This window comes from Oryctolagus cuniculus, chromosome 11 (assembly GCF_051225735.1).
Source record: "Oryctolagus cuniculus isolate XC-2025 breed Fujian yellow rabbit chromosome 11, ASM5122573v1, whole genome shotgun sequence".
NCBI classification, from domain to species: domain Eukaryota; kingdom Metazoa; phylum Chordata; class Mammalia; order Lagomorpha; family Leporidae; genus Oryctolagus; species Oryctolagus cuniculus.
This window is the reverse complement of record NC_142877.1, coordinates 27,080,107-27,100,776: the sequence shown is the minus strand read 5'-3', so window position 1 is coordinate 27,100,776 and position 20,670 is coordinate 27,080,107. Positions and strand designations below refer to the sequence as shown.

Sequence of the window (20,670 nt, the reverse complement as noted above, 5' to 3'; positions counted from 1 at the left end):
AACTAACTAGAGGGAATATGAAAAGATATTTAGAATTTGATTACAAAAACCATTCAGTGATTTTTACAGTAAGAATATTTTCATTAATTATAAAAAATCTGATTATCTTCTAATTCAGTGTATTATTCGGTTCAAATTATTTTCTGATGAAAGAAGCTTATTTAGTATGTGAACTTGCCCGTCCCTAAGAAGCTAAATTAATAGAACTCCAAAGGGCAATAAAGTGGAAAAATGACGAAAACAAGAAACCATAGGAAAAGAATTAGAAGACAACAAGGAAGGAAACAAAAAGTCAAATGTAGATGTTTTGAAATAAGAATGGCAAAACAAAATCTTCGCTTAAAAACGCAAAAATTAATGTACATTTCCACAAATTGTCCTACCCTTGTTAATACCTTAAGGCTCTATTTTTAAAGCCAGAAACAAGAGGGGATACTGTAGCACTTTGGCTCCTAAAGGAGAATCAATCTTCACTTATATATGTGAACATAACCTGCCAAGATGGAAGCTTCTACCTGCTTCTTTTCTACTGAACCGTTTGAAAGACGAGACCAAACGACCACCGAAAATCTGCCACAGAATTAAAAAGGCAGGTGTCCATTTCTACCACCAAGAATCCCATCACCGCGCCCAGACTAAAGGCCATCTCCCAGACCCCAGGGCCCCAGGGTCCTGAGGAGGCCGGCGGCGAAGGCTTGCCCCTGGCTCTGGACGCGCTTTCTTCCTTTCCGGTCCGAGTTTTGGTATTTTGGAATAAATTCCCATTTATCTTTCTAAAACTGCTCCCAGGCGTGTCAAGTACTATAAAATGCACTTCGCCGGGAACAGACGTTTGAAAAACCCCTGGCGGTCTGCTACTTCGGAGACGCTGACCTGCCCTGGCTGGCATTGACCCCTGCCCACCGCCGGCCAGGCCCGCTCAGTCCCGAGCCTGGATGTTTCTAGATGGAATTTCCTCGGTAAGTAAAGCTGGGGGGAGCTGCCCGGGACCAGAGGGCAGCGGAGTGGCGAGCGCGAGGAAACCGCGTCGGGACACGCAGGGGACTGCAGCTGGCGGGAGACCCCGGGCAGGGGCGAGGAGGAGGAGGAGGAGGAGGAGGAGGAGGAGGAGGAGGAGGAGGAGGAGGAGGAGGAGGAGGAAGGTGCTGGGGGCGTTGACCAGGACTGGGAGGAGCACCCGGAGACCGACAAGGGCAGGGTCGCCTCAGAGTGAAACTGAGGCAAGAGGCGTCCCCGCCGCCACCGGGCGAGAGGAACCCGGGCCGCGCCTCCAGCCCCTGAGGGGATGCGAGCGGCGGCGTTCTTCTCTCAGACTAAGCTCCCGGGGTTCAGCGCCGCGGGCTGAGGGGTCGGTGAGGGGCCGGAAGGGACGCGTGTGCGGCTGTGGGTGGCCGCGACCCCCATCACAGAGTCCACCCGGCCTCAGGCTGCGCCCTACTTTCAGCGCCGGGTCTGAGAGAAGCGCGCCGGAGCAAGAGCTGAGAGGAGCCGCCGACCCCGCACGTCGGGTCTGAGGCACTTAGCTGAGCAGCTGCTTGTTCGCGGAGAGCTGTGGGGCGGGGCGAGGGGCGGGGGCGTGCGTGGGGACTGGGCGGGGCGAGCGGGGGCGGGGCGAGCGGGGGCGGGGCGAGCGGGGGCGGGGCGTGCAGGGGCGGGGCGTGCAGGGGCGGGGCGTACAGGGACGTGGCGAAGGGCGTCAGCGGCGGCAGTGGGCGAGAGGCAGGACCGACGGAAGGCTGGGCGGACAGAGGGCGGGACGCACCAGTCTTTTGTGTTGGGCTGGCGCTCAGACCCCGGTCGTCATCTGTGCAGGAGGGTGGCAGGGCCGCGGCTTGGCCCCATGGTCCCATTGTGAAACGTGAACCTTGCCACCTGATCTCTGAAATCCAGCCTCCTCCCTGGAGCACTTTTCAATTTAATCCCCTGAACCTCAGTTTTTTTCATCTGTAAAATAGAAATTGACAGCAAACATTTCTTTTTTTTTTTTCTTCCTTTCTTAAGACTTACTTATTTCAAATGCAGAGTTACAGAGAGACATCATCTATCCTCTGGTTCACTCCCTAAATGGCCACAATGGCCAGGGCTGGGCCAGGCCAAATCCAGGAGACAGGAGTTTCATCCCAGTCTCCCACACGGGTGGCAGGGGACCAAGCACTTGAGCAGGGAACTGGATTGGATGTGGAGCAGTCAGGGCTCAATCAATGTCCATGTAGAATGCTAGTGTCACGGGCGACAGCTTAATCCCCTGTGCCATGAAGCCAGCCCCATGGAATGCCACAGCTTTGAATAGCCAAAGCCACTTGCTAGAACCTGAGAGAAATTGTACCAGGGCCTAAGAACTCAAGACTGGCTTGTTTATTTGAGCATCACAGTAAATGCTAATAAATCTTGGAACAGCAGTGGTAACCAACAGAAGGTTATAGATAAGGCCCAGACTCCTTGGTGGCGTTCTCACGGGTTGTCTCATTTACTCTGCAAACTACCTCCCAAAATAGTAGTTTCCCCCCTTTAGTGTGAGGAAATGGCCAGGCACTAAAAGCTGTCTGTGCGGAGTCACAGAGTTGGGGCTAGTGGCAACATCCCCTTAGACAATGGGGGCACAGCCACTAGTGCAGAAATCTGGGAGGCAACCATGATGCTACCCTTGTGTGCGCGTTGATGTTGGTCCACCAGCAAGTCCATCACTCCGTCCTGATCTCGGCCATCTCCCTCCTAGCAGCATTGTCCCGGTCTCCTCAGCCACCTGTCCTGTCCCTGCCTTCCTAGAACCTGTCCTCCACACTGACTGCACAGCGGTCTTCGGCAAGTATGAATCAGACTGCAGTACCCCCTGCCCCCCTCTTTTGAGGGCCTTCAGTCTTTCTGTTGCTTTGTAAATAAAGCTGAAACTCCGCCCCTAACAATGACAAGAGCCTTGTGGCCTCCCCCTTCCTCGTTCTCCGGCTTCATTTCACCCAGGTGCGTTTACCTGGACACTGATGAATCTTCAGCTTCAGGGCCTACACTTACATGGGCCCCTCCAAGGCTGGGGTAGCAACGTAGCGATGGGTTTGCATGGGTATGGCTTTTTGTAAACTTTGCAGAAATGGAGTATGTAACCACAATCTTTTAAGTTCAAGGTCTCTTTCCACTCCAGCTCTCTCTGTCATGCTAGGCTGGTGGCAATGGAGTGCCTGAGGGGTGCAGCTAACGAGAGGTGGGTTAGGTGTGCACTGACTTCATGTGTGGAGGGCTCTGTTGTTAGGGTTCCACATCACTGCAGTCTGTAGTTAGCTCACTGCTACCCATCACAGTGTAGGACTGCCTTGCCAAGCTGACTCACCCTGCACTATGACCAGGGCCCTACGATGTGTTACTGCTCAGCGTCAGGACTGTGCACATAGACTGGAAAGGAAACAAGGTTTGAAATGTACAGAACCAGAAGCTAGTCTCTGGAAAATTCTTTCAATCATCAGACACATGAAACTGTAAGCCGAATTGTCATCGAGTCTGGTGAAAGAAGTTCTTTGCAGGTGGAGATCTCTGTTGGCAGTGCGGCGTGTCAGTTACGACTGCAGTGCCTGTGTTTTCTTCATAGACAGAAGACATCAGGGTTTTGTGTTTGAAGAGAACAGCAAACAGCTGGTACATCCATGTAGGAAGATGAGTGGTTTTTAAAATTATTATTTGAGAGGTAAAGTTACAGACAGAGAAAGGGAGAGACAGAGAGAAAGGTCTCCCACCTGCTGGTTCACTCCCCAAATGCCACAATGACCAGAGCTGAGCAGATCCAAAGCCAGGAGCCAGGAGCGTTTTCCAGGTCTCCATGCAGGTGCAGGGGCCCAAGGACTTGGGCCATCTTCCTCTGCTTTCCCGGGCCACAGCAGAGAGCTGAATTGGAAGAGGAGCAGCCAACACACAAACCGGTGCCCATATAGGATGCCAGTGCTGTAGGCGGAGGCTTAGCCTACTATGCCACAGTGTGGGTCCAGAAGATGAGTGTTTTATGATATCATTAAACAGGATCATATCTTACGTGGCATATTTGTCTTAGCAATGTCTGTTGCTTACAAATGAAATGGCCTGTAGACCACAACAAAAGTAGTAATTCATAAAGAGGAATAAGATACATTTCAAATCAAAAGCATGGATTACTCTTGACTTTCTGATAATATGATCAATTGCGGGTAATCATAGAGAAGCATTGGGAAAGATTTAAATTTATTGTTTGACATGAAATACTGATATGGATGAAGAAAATAGAGAACTCATAATATACATCTAAATGGAGGCGTTGACAATGAACTGTTTACTGTGTTGTTAATTCCATGTTTAGAATCAGTCCCTATACAACCAGACTTACAGGCTATGGATGAAAGGAACAGAGGGGCTTCCCCACATTTGACAAGAATCCTAAAAATGTACGTGGTGTTAAGCTCTATAGCTTAAAGCAAGTTGTTCAAAGTATCCATCTCCAGGCTGGCGCCACGGCTCACTAGGCTAATCCTCCACCTTGCGGCGCCGGCACACCGGGTTCTAGTCCCGGTCAGGGCGCCGGATTCTGTCCCGGTTGCCCCTCTTCCAGGCCAGCTCTCTGCTGTGGCCCGGGAGTGCAGTGGAGGATGGCCCAAGTGCTTGGGCCCTGCACCCCATGGGAAACCAGGATAAAGTACCTGGCTCCTGGCTTCGGATCAGCGCGGTGCGCTGGCCTCAGCACACCGGCCGCGGCGGCCATTGGAGGGTGAACCAACGGCAAAGGAAGCCCTTTCTCTCTGTCTCTCTCTCTCACTGTCCACTCTGCCTGTCAAAAAAAAAAAAAAAAAAGTATCCATCTCCACAGTTACTCAACTTTGTAGGAGACTTCTCTCTAGTCTCCTTTTAGGAAATAATACAACAAAAGCATTGCCTTATGACCAGATCAGAGACTATACAGCAAAAATGTGGAGAAAAATTAGTATAGAGTCATATCATACAGCTAATTGATAAATATGCTATGTGTCTAGATTTTTGTGATGTTTTCAGTTTTTAAAGTTTGTAATTAGTTATTTTTCCTTTCATTCTAAAAAAAATCCCTTTCTAGCCTAATCCTGTATTTGTGACTCTGTATTCCTTCTCTTAAGGAGTTCCTTGAACTGTGCCAGCTTCAGGTCCCACTCACACACTGCCCCTCCACCCCCGGCCCCAGCCACACTGGATATCCTCTGACCATTCCTCCAGAAAGTGCATGACACATTGTTGCATCAGAAACATACTCACGAGCGAATGAGTGACACAAACATGGGATGCCATAATGTTAACATCATGAAAACATGAACTTTGTGTTGTATTTATCCCTGCATCCCAGCAGTGCCTGGCATACAGCAGGTGCACAGTAAGCACTTTTTGAAGGAATCCAGGAGTATTCCACTACAGGCCATGTTTCTTTCTCTTGGCCCCAGCTATACCCATCTTGCAAAACATTTGCCCGAGATGGTTTCTACAGCTCAGAGGTGTCATTTTCATTTTAAAGACTAAAGGGAGGACCAGAGAAGGAGAAGTGGCTTGCCCCCAGGTAACTCAGTCAATGGCCGAGTTGAAGTTCATACCCAGGTCTCTGATGCCAGAAAGCATCATCCTCCAAGGGCCTCCGGATAAGATGCCCCACAATGAGCAAGCAGATGGTGGCAGGAGCCCAAGGAAGGAGATCCTGGGGAAAATGACACTACATGGACACTAGGTGGCGCCCGCATACAGCATAGTAATCACCTACTCAGGGTAAGGAACCGGAAACATCTGCCCAAAGGGCACCTTTTTACTTTATTTTATTTATTTTTTGACAGGCAGAGTGGACAGTGTGAGAGAGAAACAGAGAGAAAGGTCTTCCTTTACTGTTGGTTCACCCCACAATGGCCTCTGCAGCCGGCGCACCGCACTGATCGGAAGCCAGGAGCCAGGTGCTCTCCTGGTCTCCCATGGGGTGCAGTCCTTGGGCCATCCTCCGCTGCACTCCCGGGCAAAGGGCACCTTTGAACCTTTGGTTTCATTTTTCTCAGCTGTTCTGCTTTTGCTTTCCAGGGCATTGCTCTCTGGGTCTCAGTTTTCTCCTCTGCCAAATGGAAGTGTTAACACGTATTCAGTAGTTGAATATTGTGTCCTGGTGTCTGTGTGTGGCAGTCATTCAGCAAGCATGAGCCCTGTGACAAGGCCCAAGTGTGCTCCAGCTATGTGAAATTCTTCTCGGCCATGCATTACTTTTTTTTTTTTTTTTGGACAGGGTGGACAGTGAGAGAGAGAGACAGACAGAGAGAAAGGTCTTCCTTTTCCATTGGTTCACACCCTCCCCCCCCCACCCCAATGGCCGCTGCAGCCGGCACACCGTGCTGATCCGAAGCCAGGAGCCAGGTGCTTCTCCTGGTCTCCCATGGGGTGCAGGGCCCAAGCACTTAGGCCATCCTCCACTGCACTCCCTGGCCACAGCAGAGAGCTGGCCTGGAAGAGGGGCAACCGGGACAGAGTCCAGCGCCCCGACTGGGACTAGAACCCGGTGTGCTGGCGTCACTAGGCGGAGGATTAGCCTATTGAGCTGCGGCCCGGCGCATGCATTGCTTTTGACAGATTGCCCTGCAAAGTAATTTCTGTCATCGTCCCCACTTTATAGGGAGCAAAATGAAACATAGAAACTTACATTATCTGCCCAATGTCACAAAACCGGACCTGGGATTCAGATCCAAGCAGCCTGATGGCAAATGCTCACTTGGAATCACTGAGTTATGTTGCCTATGTGCTGCTGCTGTGGAGGAAGGAGAGGGGAAGAAGGAAGAAGGGGACGAGATGGAGGAGGGAAGGCAGAGAAGGAAGAAGTAGGAGGGAGAGGAGAAAGGAGGAGGAAGAAGAGAAGGAACAGGAGGAAGACGACGAGGAGGAAATATATGCCAATAACCTAGAATGTGTCCAGTGTCAAAAACTGAGCTGACTTGGGGCTGGCACTGTGGCAGAGCAGGTAAAGTCGTCGCTTGCAGTCCTGGCATCCCATATGGGATGTCCAGCTGCTCCATTTCCTATCCAGCTCTCTGGCCCAAGTCCCTGGGTCCCTGTGCCCATGTGGGAGACCCAGATGAAGCTCCTGGATCTTGGCTTCTGCCTGACCCAGCCCTGGCTGTTGAGGCCATCTGAGAAGTGAACAAGTGGCTGGAAGATCTCTCTCTCTCTCTGTCTCTCTGTCTCTGTCTCTGTCTCTCTCTCTAACTCTGATTTTCAAATAAAAATAAAATCCTAAAATAAAATGAGCTGACCGATCAAACTCTCCCTCCCTATAGACATTAACTTCAAGAAATCACTAAGAGTGGGAGTAGAAGTGAAAAGATGGAGAAAGACCAGAAGGCAAAGCCCCAGCCCATGTTAAAGGAACCTGGTTACAGTGCTGTGAAGAAGCTCAGACCCATGGAGGGTCGTGTGCGAGGGTCCCAGCTGCCAGTCTCTGCTAAGGTCCCATGCAACAGCCAGCATCCACTGTCAGACGTGAGCTAGTAAGACTCTGACACAGACACCCTGAGAGAGCCAAACTGTGCCGCAGCAACCCCCAAGACTGTGGGAAATAAGGATTATGACAATGATGAGTGGTTGTTGCAGTAATCATAGGACTGTTGTTCTAACTTGGGGCAGTTTGTTGCACGCCAGTATGCACAACGCATGCTGTCTGTACGGTTCAGGGTGGCTTCCACAGAAAGGCAGGCCTCTCAGAGTTTCTCATTAATCATGGTGAGAGTTCCCGCCTGCCCTCACCAGCTCTGGGTCCCAGGTCCTGCTCTGTTCTTCTACTCGCTCCTAAGTTTTGGTTTCTGACCCTGTTATTGATCTTCCCATCTGTGTCCCCTCTGCTCCTCACTCTGGGAGGAGCCAGGCTTAGAAGGATAGTATTGTTTGGGCTGCTTTGGCAGGAAAAACTCTGGACTTTGCTTTTGGCAACCACAGTGCACGCGCTCCCCCTGCCGCTCACTGGCTGTCCTGGATGGAGGTGATTTCCAGCCTTCGCTGGGGACATTGTTCCCACCCCAACCTCCAGGGCCCCAGCACCTGGCTCAGCATGAGCCTGCTCAGACCTGGGATCAGAAACTGAGAGTTGATTCCAGATGTGTATTCTTGGAGAAGCCCAAATATTCCACAAGAGGAGGGCAGGTTCAGGGGGCTCTGGGTCCATCTTTCCAGGTTTGAGCGTGCGGAGTTTGGTTTGTGCGCCCAGTTGTGAGAAGCTGGGAGAGGCAGAGGTGCTAGTGGTTGGCACTGTGCATGGGAGCTGATGTCCTGTCTACTTTGCATGCCTGGATAGCAGGCAGAGGTCTCTCCAGGTGATGGGTGCATGTCGCTTGTCTGTCTGTCATGGGCATAGTTTCACACACCAATCCCATAGCAGTAAGAACAAACAGACATTTGTTACCCTTCCCATTGCCAAGGGCTCCATAAAGTGGTTTATGCACATTATCCCATTTAATCCACACAGCAGTCCTCTGAGTAATCACTGTTATTATCCCTTTTCTTGCAGATGAGGTAACTGAAGCTCAGAGAGGCTGAGGAGCTGTTATTTAAAGCAAACAGTAATGAAACATTAGAGCTGGAATTAAAATAAGGGGTAGCAAGCACATTTTTTAAAAGATTTCTTTATTTACTTGAAAGGCAGAGTTACAAGGAGAGAAAGATCTACCATTCACTCGTTCACTCCCCAAATGGCCAGAACCTGGAACTCCATTCTGGTCTCCCATGTGAGTGGCAAGGATCCAAGGACTTGGGCCATCTCCCACTGCTTTCTCAGATGAATTAGCAGGGAGCTGGATAGGAAGTGGAGCAGCCAGGACTCGAACTAGTGCTCCTGTGGGATGCCGGCATCGCAGGTGGTGGCTTAACCTGCTGTTCCACAATACCAGCACCAGCAAACACATCTGTAATCAGACCACACACGTTATGAACATCATCAGATTCCATCTTGCATCCATCATACTAGCAAACATCAAGAAGATTGATACGTGTTGACCAGATGCGGAGCCCAGGAACTCTCATGCATGGGTCGTGGCAGTGCAAAAGAACAGCCCATTTCAGAAAACAGATCTGTGGTCAACTTGGGCATCCCCATGCCTCCAGTTCAACTTTGAGACATAAAATCTAGAAAAACTCTCGTACTTGTGTGCCGGGAGACATGAACAAAAATGATGACAGTGGACAGTGGTAGTGGGAAGAATAGCAAAAAATTGTGTCAGGCAGGGACAGGTAGGAGACAGAAACCACATCAGTTATTTTAACACAGAATTTCATATAAAGAATTACTAACTAGGTATAAAGTGCTTAAGTGGGTGAGAGGAAGGTTATAAAAAGAACTTGAAGGTAGCAATTACAGGGAGCCTCTACCACCCCCAGGGCTGAGGGAACAAAGGAAAGAAGCTGAGACTGCCAAAGCTTCCAACTGCAGAGAAAGCTTCGTGGAGCTGAAATTCAGGTGTCTCAGAAGGGGAGTTGTGTTCTGCTGGGACTGGGCGCGCCGTGCAAGGGCAGGGACTCAGACTGGAGAGGAGGGGGCCTGGCTATCAGAACTACTGTCTCTGGGCTCAGGCAGGGACCCCGTGGGGTTGGGACTACACCCTGGAGCAGGTGATGCCTCAGCCTGGAACTGCTGCTGGAGCGTGCTCCCAGGGAAGGGGACGAGCCATTCTCTCTCCGCCAGTCAGGCCTGACCGGGACCAGCTGGTGGCACACGTCCGTGCTGTGCAGGGGCACAGCCCCAGCCTCCCAGAGCAGAGATTTTTTTGCTGTCAAACATTATATAAAACTCTCAGGTCAGTCTATGTATAATGCACCCCCTCCACTCTGCCTCTGTATGCAACAGATTTACTTTTTCAAAGCCACAAAAACGATTTTTTTTTTTTGAGGGCTGCTAACTTTATTGTTTTGTTGTTAAGGAGCTTCTCACAGGGGTTCAGAGCAGTGAAGCCACACATTCACGGTAATGTCCCCAAAGAGGACTCTTCTGCATCTGAGATGTTCAGATCCGAAAGTTTCGGCTTTGGGCTGCAGCTTCTTCTTCCGAGTCCCAGCCACACTGGCTCTGTCCTGCGCAGGCTGACTTTACCCTCCTGAGCAAAGCGTCCCCTCCCTCCTCCCCTGCCCAATCCTCACCTATCGACCATTCATTACCGTTGCACTCTCTTGAATACTGTTAACTCCTTCTCCTATGTGAGGGCAATGGCTGGGTTTCATTTATCTTTTTTTTTTTTTTTTTTTTTTGAGATTTAACTACATGCAAGTAGATTTTCAAAAATGAAAAAGCTACAAATAATCAGATTATCCTCACAGGATGGCTTTTTTTATTTTTACCTCCTTTCTCCCGTCTTTCTGGCCAGGAGATAAAAAATTTTTAAAAATATTTATTTTATTTATTTGAAAGACAAGAATTACAGAGAGAGGTAGAGGCAGAGAGAGAGGTCTTCCATCCACTGGTTCACTCCCTAGATGGCCGCAACGCCAGAGCTGCACCGATCTGAAGCCAGGAGCCTGGAGTTTCCTCCAGGTCTCCCACGTGGGTGCAGGGACCCAAGGACCTGGGCCATCTTCTACTGCTTTCCCAGGCCATAGCAGAGAGCTGGATAGGAAGAGGAGCAGCCATGACTAGAACTAGCATCCACATGGGATGCCAGTGCTTCAGGCCTGGGCTTTAACCCACTGCACCACAGCGCCGGCCCCAGGAGATAAATTTTTAAAATCATGACTGCAGACCTTTTCAATGGAGTGTGCTGTTGTATAAGGATATTTCAAAAGTTCGTGAACAATGGAGTTAAAAGGTGCTCATTCTGGCACAAAAATATTTTTAAATACATGCATAGTTTTTTCAAAATATTCATTTTCCAAGAACTTTTTCAAGACCCCGGAATATGCATGGATTTCAAAAGTTTTCCACACCCAACTAAAATTGTCTTTTAATTGCATTTTCCATGAACTTTTTTTTGAAGTCCCCTCACATTGTGAGCTTGATGCTTGTTGTTAGGGAGGTCGTTGTCACAGATCCTGAATGAATGCATGAGATGTCATTTCTTGATGATCACTGGCCGGTGCTTCGTGGAACATCTGGATGTATTCCTTGGGACCCTTCTGGTTGCAAAGGAAGGAAACCCTGTTCACATCGGCTTAAGCAAAGACAAACCAATGTGTGTGCCTATGGGTGGCAGTGGTGGGGTTTCCTGGCTTCAGCCACTGGGAAGAATGCCAAGCTAACACAAGACTAGGGCCTGAAATCAGGCACTCCTCCTCCCTGTCTCTGGGGTGGCCCTCTCTGCTCCTCTTTGCAGATTTGTGCCTCTTCTCCTTACCACAGTCAGTCCCTGTCACGGCACATGCTCACTGGCAGCCTTCACTTTCTAATTGTAGTGGAAACAGCATCCAGATAGCAATCCCAGGGAAGGACGGTGATTGGCTCTGTTGAGTCACATGCCCACCCACTGGGCCAATAACATAAGGGCAACTATAAATTAAATAATGGGCCAGCCCTAACAACATGCCCAGCTCTAAGGCCAGGGTGGCAAGAGGGCCTGTTATCATCAGATGAAGGGGAACAGGAAGACATGCTGAGAAAATAGAAGACAGTCACTAAGCACTACACAGGGTTTGATTTCTCACCATGGCGTCCCTTGGGTGCCATCTTTACATAGCCAGTTCCTTCTTTGAACCGCTGCCTTGTGGGAAATTCCCAAGAATAGGATGGCCACTCTGGTACTTGCCAGAGCCATATACCCTGGTAGTGTTTTCAAAATGTGTTCACAGCCAGTAACTTACCAGGGCCTCACAAGAAACCTCTAATACATGACAGAAATGGAACCAGAGACACAGAGACGTGGACAGATAGGTGCAGGGACACACAGAGGATGGGGACAGAGATGAACTCAGAGTCTGGCTTCCTGACTCCCATTTGGATGCTCTCCCCACTGAAACACCGGAGTCACCTTAGACTGGAGCGGGAGGGTGTAAGTCCATTGTCATCTCTGGCCAGTTAAGGGAGGGAGCTCCGTCTGCTTTCTTCTGCTCGGAGCTGGGCCAGCTGCCTCGAGGAGACAGACGGGCAGCCCCTGCCCTCGGATCCCGTCCGAGCTCTGATCGGGGAGGTCCCTGCGCTGGACCTGGTGTCCTCCCAGTGGGCGGTCTCAGCCCGAAGCTCCTCCAGGACCCTGTGCAGATGCCTGAGCGTGAGCAGCAGCTGCTGGTCCTGGAGCTGCATCTCAGCCTGTGACAGAAAAAGAGCCTGTGAGGGGTGTGCAGAGCATGGCTGGGTCCCCATAAAACCCCTTCCTGTCCCTGTCGCATCGGAGACAAGCCTGCTTGGCAGGTGTGCAACCTGACAGCACTGTATCCACCAAAGCCTGCTGCTTTGTCTGCAAAGCAGGAAGCAAACGACATTCTACAAACGAGGACTGCATGAATGAGTGCGCAGAAAAACATGCTCTAAAATGTGATGCGTGTAACTCCACTCTCTCCTTTTATCTTCGCTGTAACTAAAGGATCATTTTGTAGGTACTAAGATGAGAATGGCTTCTTAGTGAAACAAGATAAAGCTGGCAGGTTGGAGGTTGTGGGAACAGTGATTCTCACCATAAGATCCGGGAATGCTTGGGTTCCCAAAACCCTTTCAGGAGCTCAGTGAGGTCAAAACTAGCTTCCCGGGGCCGGCGTTGTGAAGTAGCTGGTAAAGCCACCACCTGCAGCACCAGCATCCCACATGGGTTTGTGTCCCGACTGCTGTACTTCTGATCCAGTTCCTTGCTAATGGCCTGGGAAAGCAGTGGGTGCTTGGGCCCCTGCACCCTCGTGGGAGACCTGGAAGAAGCTCCTGGCTCCTGGCTTCAGTCTGGCCCAGCCCTGGCGCTTGTGGCCATTTGAGGAGTGAACCAGCAGATGGAAGACTCTCTCTCTCTCTCCCTCTCTCTCTCTCTCTCTCTCTCTCTCTCTCTTCCTCTTTGTAACTCTCTGCCTTTCAAGTAAATAAAATAAATCTTAAAAAAAAAATCCTACCTTCTTCACAAGACTAAGACACTGTTTTCCTTTCTCACTGTCGTCCTCTTAGTAGTGTACAGTGGAGTTTTCCAGAAGCTAATGACCTGTAATATCTCAACAGATTGGAGGCAGAAGCAGACAGGGGAATCCAGCTGTCTTCTGTTAAGCCAGGCATCAAAGCAATTTGCAAGCAAGTAAAGCAATATTACTCCTCGCTGAATATTTGCTTTGAAAAATAGGTATTTAAAATCAGATTTTATCAACAGGTAATGAGGTTATTATTTTAAGTGCATTGATAAATATTAAAATGTCCTAAGTTTTGGTTTCTAATTCAGTCAATATTGATATACTCACATGAATGAAAGATTGGTGTCCTTAATAAACTTTGCAAGCGTAAAGGGATCCTAACACCAAAAGGCCTGAGAACCACTGCCCTGAAGCTCTACCGCCACCGCTCGTCCGTCTCCAACCTTTCTCCCATTTTCCCCTAGGAATTTTTCCCTACACATTTTCTTTCTTTCGTGTTCCCTTTGAAAATGTTAAAATACCGGGCCCGCTTTTGGCCCTTGGTTAAGATACCTGCTTCCTGTGGAGGAGGACCTCGGTTTGATGAGCAGCCCCAGCTCTGGGCTTCAGTGTCTACAAATGACGACCTCAGAAGGCAGCAGAGGGGCTCAGGTGGTCAGGGTCCTGCTTCCTACGGGGGAAACCTGCACTGATTTCCTGCCTCCTGGCCCAGTTCCAGCCATTGCAGGCACTTGGAGACTGAACCAAGAGAGGGCAGCGCTCTTTCATGCACTCTCTTTCTCTAGAATGAATACATTAAAAATCTTTAAATGCTAAAATTTTATTTTCTGACTAAATAATTCTTACACTGGATATAAAATTTAACAGCTCCTAAGATCATATAATTATTTTCTTTTTTAGAGATTTATTTATTTATTTGAGAAGCAGAGTTTTGGACAGAAAGAGGGAGAGACAGAGAGATCTTCCATCCGCTGGTTCACTCCCCAAATGGCCACAACAGCTGGAGCTGGGCCGATTTGAAGGCAGGAGCCAGGAGCCAGGAGCTTCTTCTGGGTCTCCCATGTGGGTGCAGAGGCCCAAGCACTTGGGCCATCTTCCACTGCTTTCCCAGGCCATTAGCAAGGAGCTAGATTGGAAGTGGAGCAGCCAGGACTCAAACCTATGCCTGTATGGGATGCCAGCACTGCAGGCAGAGGCTTAACTTACTACGCCACAGCGCTGGCCTCAAGGACATATTATTAAAAGTCTCTCCCCTTGTTTCATGCCAGAACTCAAAGTTTCCTTCTCCAGGGGCTGTCAGTGTACATGGGCCCAGCTTTCCCTTCCCACGCTGCTTGAAGCACAGCACATGGCCTGACTTGCAGTCCTACTTTCTCCTCTCTCTTTCTCACAGATAATTATCGTCAGCCCTCCATGGCTCTAGGTCCCACGTCTGGATTCAAGCAACTGCAGCTTAAAAAGCTTTGGGGAAAAAAATTGCCTCTGTATTGAAAATGTTCAGACTTTCATTTCTTGTCACTAATCCCCAAACAATACAGGATCACAAGTATTTACATAGCATTTACATGGTATTCAGTAGTGGAAGTCATCTGGAGGTGCTTTAACGTATACAAGAGGATGCGTATTGGTTATATGCATTTCCCTTTTTTTTAGGATTTATTTATTTATTTATTTAAAAGGCAGAGTTACAGGCCGGCGCCGCGGCTCACTAGGCTAATCCTCCGCCTTGCGGCGCCGGCACACGGGGTTCTAGTCCCGGTCGGGGCACTGGATTCTGTCCCGGTTGCCCCTCTTCCAGGCCAGCTCTCTGCTGTGGCCAGGGAGTGCAGTGGAGGATGGCCCAAGTGCTTGGGCCCTGCACCCCATGGGAGACCAGGAGAAGCTCCTGGCTCCTGGCTTCGGATCAGCGAGGTGCGCCGGCCTCAGCACACCGGCCGCGGCGGCCATTGGAGGGTGAACCAATGGCAAAGGAAGACCTTTCTCTCTCTCTCTCTCTCTCTCACTGTCCACTCTGCCTGTCAAAAAAAAAAAAAAAAAAAAAAAGGCAGAGTTACAGAGAGAGAGAGAGAGAGAGCTTCCATCTGCTGGTTCACTCCCCAAATGGCCACAACGGTTGGGGCTGGGCCAGGCAGAAGTCTGGAAGCTGGAACTCAAGCCAGATCTCCCATGCAGGTCCAGGGGCCCACGTACTTGGGACATCTGCTGCCTCTTTCCCAAGCACATTAATAGGGAGCTGGATCAAAAGAAGAGCAGCTGGGACTTGAACATGTAGGATGCCAGCTTTGCAGGCAGTGGCTTAACCCACCGTGCCACAATGCCAGCACCAATATCCATTTTCTAAAAAGGACTTGAGCATCCATGGGTTTTGGTATCTACAGGGGGCCCTGGAGCCAGGGTTGACAACTATATTAATGTTCCACCAATAAAAGCAGTGTTGTAGTTTTCTAGACAAAGAGCAAGTCCATGGGCTCCTCTGAGGCATGAAAAATCCTGCTGGGACAGTGAGAAGCTGGGAAGAGAGGGCCTGCAGGTGAAGGTGTAGGCTGTCCCCCTGAGAACACTGGGATTCTTCCAGTAGCAAAGCAGGTGGTTGTGGGAGGTCCCTTCCCAATTCCTAGGAAAACAATCCATGTCTCCTCTGCTCTAGGGATTTCCACCCGTACATCTCTTCATCCATCCTTCAGCACTGGTTCAGGGTATGTGTGGTGAGAACAGCATTGAGTACCCAACAGGGCAGCCATGTTAAGGGAGGCAGTGGACATGGTGACTCTGGCTGGGAGGCCAGAAGACCCTGAGTGGTGGGGAAGTGTTATCTCACAAGGCAAGAGGTCCAGAGCAGGTGTGGTGCTGGGCTTAGTTTGCTCAATCTCTGCAGTGCCCAGCTCCGCACAGGCATCAGGAGGGTCAGCCGTGTGGTCACGGGTGTCTGTGGCTCTTCCCCCTCTTTTGGATCCCACCAAGACCCTGGGGTCCACAGGATCCAAGGCAAAGAGGGAGAGAGTGCTTTTGACTTTGGTAGTCACTGGCCTCGCTAATTTGTCCCCTCTGCTCCATGCAGGCACCATCCAGTGCTGGTCCTTCTCTGACAACCATCAAGTGGGGCTTCTTGGGTGGACTCTGGAGGGGCCCTTATTGTCATGCAAATTCCATGCGATCCGCATGTCCAGGATCAGTAGGAGGAGGCTCAAGCCCTGCTTCATCTCTCGGCGTCATGGGGAGACACGGAGACTGTTTCAGGTTACCTACCTCCCCTCTGCCCCTGGGTCTTGCTCCCTCTTTGTGGGGAAACAGGCGCTTTGTTTTCAGGCACCAAGCAGTCTCAACTTAGGCCCCCAGTGTTCAGGGAGCCTGGGGAAGTCCAGCTGTCCAGTCCTGGGTACCTGTGGGCTGGAAGGAGCTGCAGCCCCTGCTGGAATCCCCTAGTCCCAAGAGAAGCCCCTATGGGGTTAGGCCTTCTCTGTGGGGTAAAGACAGGGGTGGGTCCCAGCTGGCCTGTTGCCTGGCAACCCAAAAAGGTCCTTCTAGGACAAACACAAACCCGTGTTTCCCTCCCATAATGACAGACAGGTGTGTTGCAATACAAGCCTCTTTCTTCAAGTCCCTGCACTGCCTCCCTCTCTCCCTTGTCTGGTGTCCCCACACTCTTTGGGGGCACTCTTCTAGTTTTGGACTTGGAGAAAATGCCACAAAGAAGGGAACAAAGTCTGGCTTCCCTGAGCAGACACCAAGAGAGCAACGGGTGTAACTGAGGTGTGCAGGAGAGTTAGTGCCCCATGGGCTGGGTCCTTAGAGCAGGAAGTGAAAGATGAGAACAACCTGCACCATGCATTTTCACATCTCTCTCTTGCCGGGGGCAGTGTCTCTGTCAGCCCCTGCAGAGAAGTCCTGCAGGGGAAAAGCCAGCTGCTGTGAGACCTGCTGGGCCTCTTTAAGGCTCCTCCCAAAGCCAGCTCCGGGACACCAAGCACGGCCTGGCATTGTGCTGCCTTCGCCTCAACTCCCAGTTGCCCTGCCCCTCAGCACTCCAGGCTTGTCCCCTCACATACATCCTCAGTTCAATCTTCGTCTGAGCCTCTGCTTTTGAGAGAATCTGGGCTAAGACAGCAGGTGGAATTCATGTCCACCTGGGTCAGGATTATCAGAGCCAACATCTGGGTGCTAAGAGCAATAGGGTACTTCAAAAACCCTGGAAAATGGAATTAAAAAGTAAGTTTGTGGGCTGGCGCTGTGGTGCAGAGAGTTAACGCTCTAGCCTGCCGGGCTGGCATCCCATATGGGCGCTGGTTCGAGTCCCAGCTGTTCCACTTCTGATCCAGCTCTCTGCTATGGCCTGGGAAAGCAGTAGAAGATGGCCCAAGTCCTTGGGCCCCTGTACCTGTGTGGGAGACCTGGAAGAAGTTCCTGGCTCCTGGCTTCGGATCGGCGCAGCTCCAGCTGTTGCAGCCATTTGGGGAGCAAACCAGCAGATGGAAGACCTCTCTGTTTTTCCATTTTTTTTTTGACAGGCAGAGTGGACAGTGAGAGAGAGAGACAGAGAGAAAGGTCTTCCTTTTTGCTGTTGGTTCACCCTCCAATGGCCGCCGCGGCCGGCGTGCTGCAGCCGGCGCATCGCGCTGATCCGAAGCCAGGAGCCAGGAGCTTCTCCTGGTCTCCCATGTGGGTGCAGGGTCCAAGGACTTGGGCCATCCTCCACTGCACTCCCTGGCCACAGCAGAGAGCTGGCCTGGAAGAGGGGCAACAGGACAGAATCCGGCACCCCGACCGGGCCTAGAACCTGGTGTGCCGGCGCCGCAAGGCGGAGGATTAGCCTATTGAGCCGTGGTGCCGGCCTGTTTTTCCATTTTTTTGTAACTCTGTCTTTCAAATAAATAAAATAAATATTTTTTTTAAAAAAGGTAAGTTTATTTTGGTGCTCCATATTTTTGAAATCCACTCATAGTTCTCTGATAATATGCATTTTCATTAATTAAAAAAATTTTTTTGTGGCAGCAGGTTAAGCTGCTGCCTGCAACTCTAGCATCCTATATTGGGGCACCAGTTTGAGTCCTGGTTGCTCTACTTCTGCTAACGTAGCTGGGCGAGCTCCCTGCTAATGTACGTGGGTGAGCAGTGAATGATGGCTTAAGTTCTTGGGTCCCTGCCACTGATGTAGGGAGACCTCTATGGAGTTCCTGGGCCAGCCCCAGCTGTTGCAGCCATTCGGGGAGTGAACCAGTGGGTGGAAGATCTCTCTGTCTCTATTGTACTGCCTCTCAAAAACTAAACAAGGCTTTTAAAAAGCTATTTATGTATTTGAAAAGCAGAGAGATAGAGGAAAAGAGACGGAAAGAGATTGCCTGCTGATTCTCTCCCAAAATGCCCTCAGCATCCAGGCCTGGGCCAGGCCGAAGTCAGGAGCCAGGAACTCAGTTCAGGTTTCCCACGTGGTTGATACCTGCTGCCACCTGCAGTGTACATTCTCGGGAAACTGCAATGGAGAAAAAGCCCAGGACTCCAACCCAAGTACTCTGATGAGTATGCAGGTGTCTCAAGTGATGGCTTAACTGGCTGTGCCAAACACGTGACCCCTTCTTAAAAAATAATTTTTATTTGAAAGGCAGAGAGACAGAGAGATTTTCAGGAATATTTTGAGATCTCTGGGTTTCAATTCTTTTTTTGCACCAAAATGAACTTATCTCTTACTTCCATTTTCCACAAACTTTTGGAAAGTACCCTGTACGCTCAGTGAACCTCCTTGCTGAATCCTGACCGTAACCTCTGCAATGTGGGTACGATTATTATCCACATTGTGTGATAAGGAAATGAAAGCGCAAAGAGGTAAAGCCACTCACTCGAGGCTGCAGAGCCAAGAGCTGGGCATGTGCCCAGGAGCCAGCGCAATCCTAAAACCCGTCTGGCAGACACCGCGCCCCGTGCCTCCTATGTAGGCCATGACCTACTTATTCTAACACCTGAGATTGCCTTTGTGTGCTGTGTGGCTGGTCCTGGGGGGGTACGTGCAGGGCCCATACCCCAGCCCAAAGCCTGTCCTCAGCCAACAGACCCCTGGGAAGGAAGACCAGGGAACCCTGGAAAATATGGGGTGGGAGCCTCCGGCAAAAGAAACGCAAGGCTTACCAGTTCCTTTCTCAGCCATTCCAGGGTCTGCCCAAGACTTGGGGTTGGCTCCTCTGCTGTTTTCATCTCCGTGTCCTTGGGAGAGACCTTGACACTGCCCCGGTGATGGGCCCGAGGGACCTCTGACTCACAGAGCCTCCCACCTCCGTCAAGCTGGCAGCAGAGTCCGGCCAAGTCACCGAGGATGTAGTTAATGAGAGCAGAAAGTAGCTCACATTGGAAAATGTAATTTGGCTTTTTTTTTTTTTTTTAAGGTTTCAGTGCTTTGAACAGAATAAAGAGGAAGGAGGAAGGGAGAGAGGAAGGAGGGAGGAAGACCATCAAGGGTACGGATGCCTCTGTGGCTGCTGCATCCAGAGCCAGGCTGGTCTGATGCCAGTAGGATCTCAGAAACCATCGATCTTTAAGTGATACTGATAATCATTATCATGAAAACAGGGGTTCCTGCCTGAGAGCCCCTGTTTCTTTTTAGATTTATTTTTTATTTGAAAGGCAGTTTTACAGAGAGAGAAGGAGAGACAGAGATCTTTCAACCACCAACTTACTCCCCCAATGGCTGCCATGGGCCAGGCTAGGCCAGGCTGAAGTCAGGAGCCAGGAATTTCTGTCCGGGTCTCCCACATGGGTGGCAGGGGTCCAAGTCCTGGTGCCATCTTCTTCTGCTTTCCCATGCTCATTAGCAGGGAGCTGGGTTGGAAGCAGAGCAGCTGGGACTTGAACTGGTGCCCATATGAGATGTCAATGTTGCAGGTTGCAGCTCAACCCGCTGTGCCACAATGCCACCACCCCCAGCCCCTCCCAAGAGTGTGCTTTGCATATCAAATATGTGTATACCTCATGTGGGGCAGATGTTCCCCTGTGCCTCTAATCCATTTTCCTTCTCATTCATTTATCTACAGGATTTAGATAAAGGGATAGGCTCACTTTCCAAGTTCCTTTGCTTCTGGAATGCCCATATGATTCATTTTTAGAAAATGTGATCAAAGGAGAAACTTCTTAAGTTCAAGAAAAGCTTTCTTTCTAATGTAAGGAAAAATGGGGGTGGGCATTTGGCTTTGTGGTTAAGATGCCTGGGTGCCATATTGGAAGGTCTGGATTCAAGTCTCAACTCCTGCTGCTGATTCCAGTTTCCTGCTGATACAGATTCTGGGAGGCACCAGGTATGACTCAAGTAAACAAGTCCCTGATGCCCATTGAGTTCCTGTTTTGGCTTTGGCCTGGCCCAGTTCTCTCTCTCTCTCTCTCTCTCTCTCTCTCTCCTCCCACCCCTCACTCTGTCTGTCTTGAATAATTTTTTACAAACAGATAAACGGAAGATGTCACTGGTACTTCCCCTTTACTCCTATTTTCTCTCCCTTTCTTCTGCCTTGAATAGGATGCAATGCCTGGAGCCACAGTAACCATCTTGCAATCACAGACAAAGGCCAAGAAACTGACAGAGTTTTGAAACTTGAGTCGTGGAATCATAAGTAGCAGCTCTGTTGAGGGGGCCAATAGATTGCATTTGTCATTGGGCACTCGCTTCCTTACAGGACACACAATCCT

At 50.2% G+C, this 20,670-nt stretch overlaps 1 protein-coding gene across 1 annotated transcript; it reads right to left on the bottom strand.

Annotated features, from left to right (window-relative positions):
• Positions 1–8,596: 8,596 nt before the first annotated feature.
• C11H20orf202 (chromosome 11 C20orf202 homolog) lies at positions 8,597–19,341 on the bottom strand. The gene is made up of 3 exons (XM_017342142.4): positions 19,126–19,341; positions 11,937–12,214; positions 8,597–8,891 (listed from the first exon to the last, which is right to left on the bottom strand). The coding sequence occupies exons 1-2, from the start codon at positions 19,189–19,191 to the stop codon at positions 11,984–11,986; spliced, it is 297 nt and encodes a 98-aa protein (XP_017197631.4). The 5' UTR covers positions 19,192–19,341; the 3' UTR covers positions 8,597–8,891; positions 11,937–11,983.
• Positions 19,342–20,670: the final 1,329 nt, after the last annotated feature.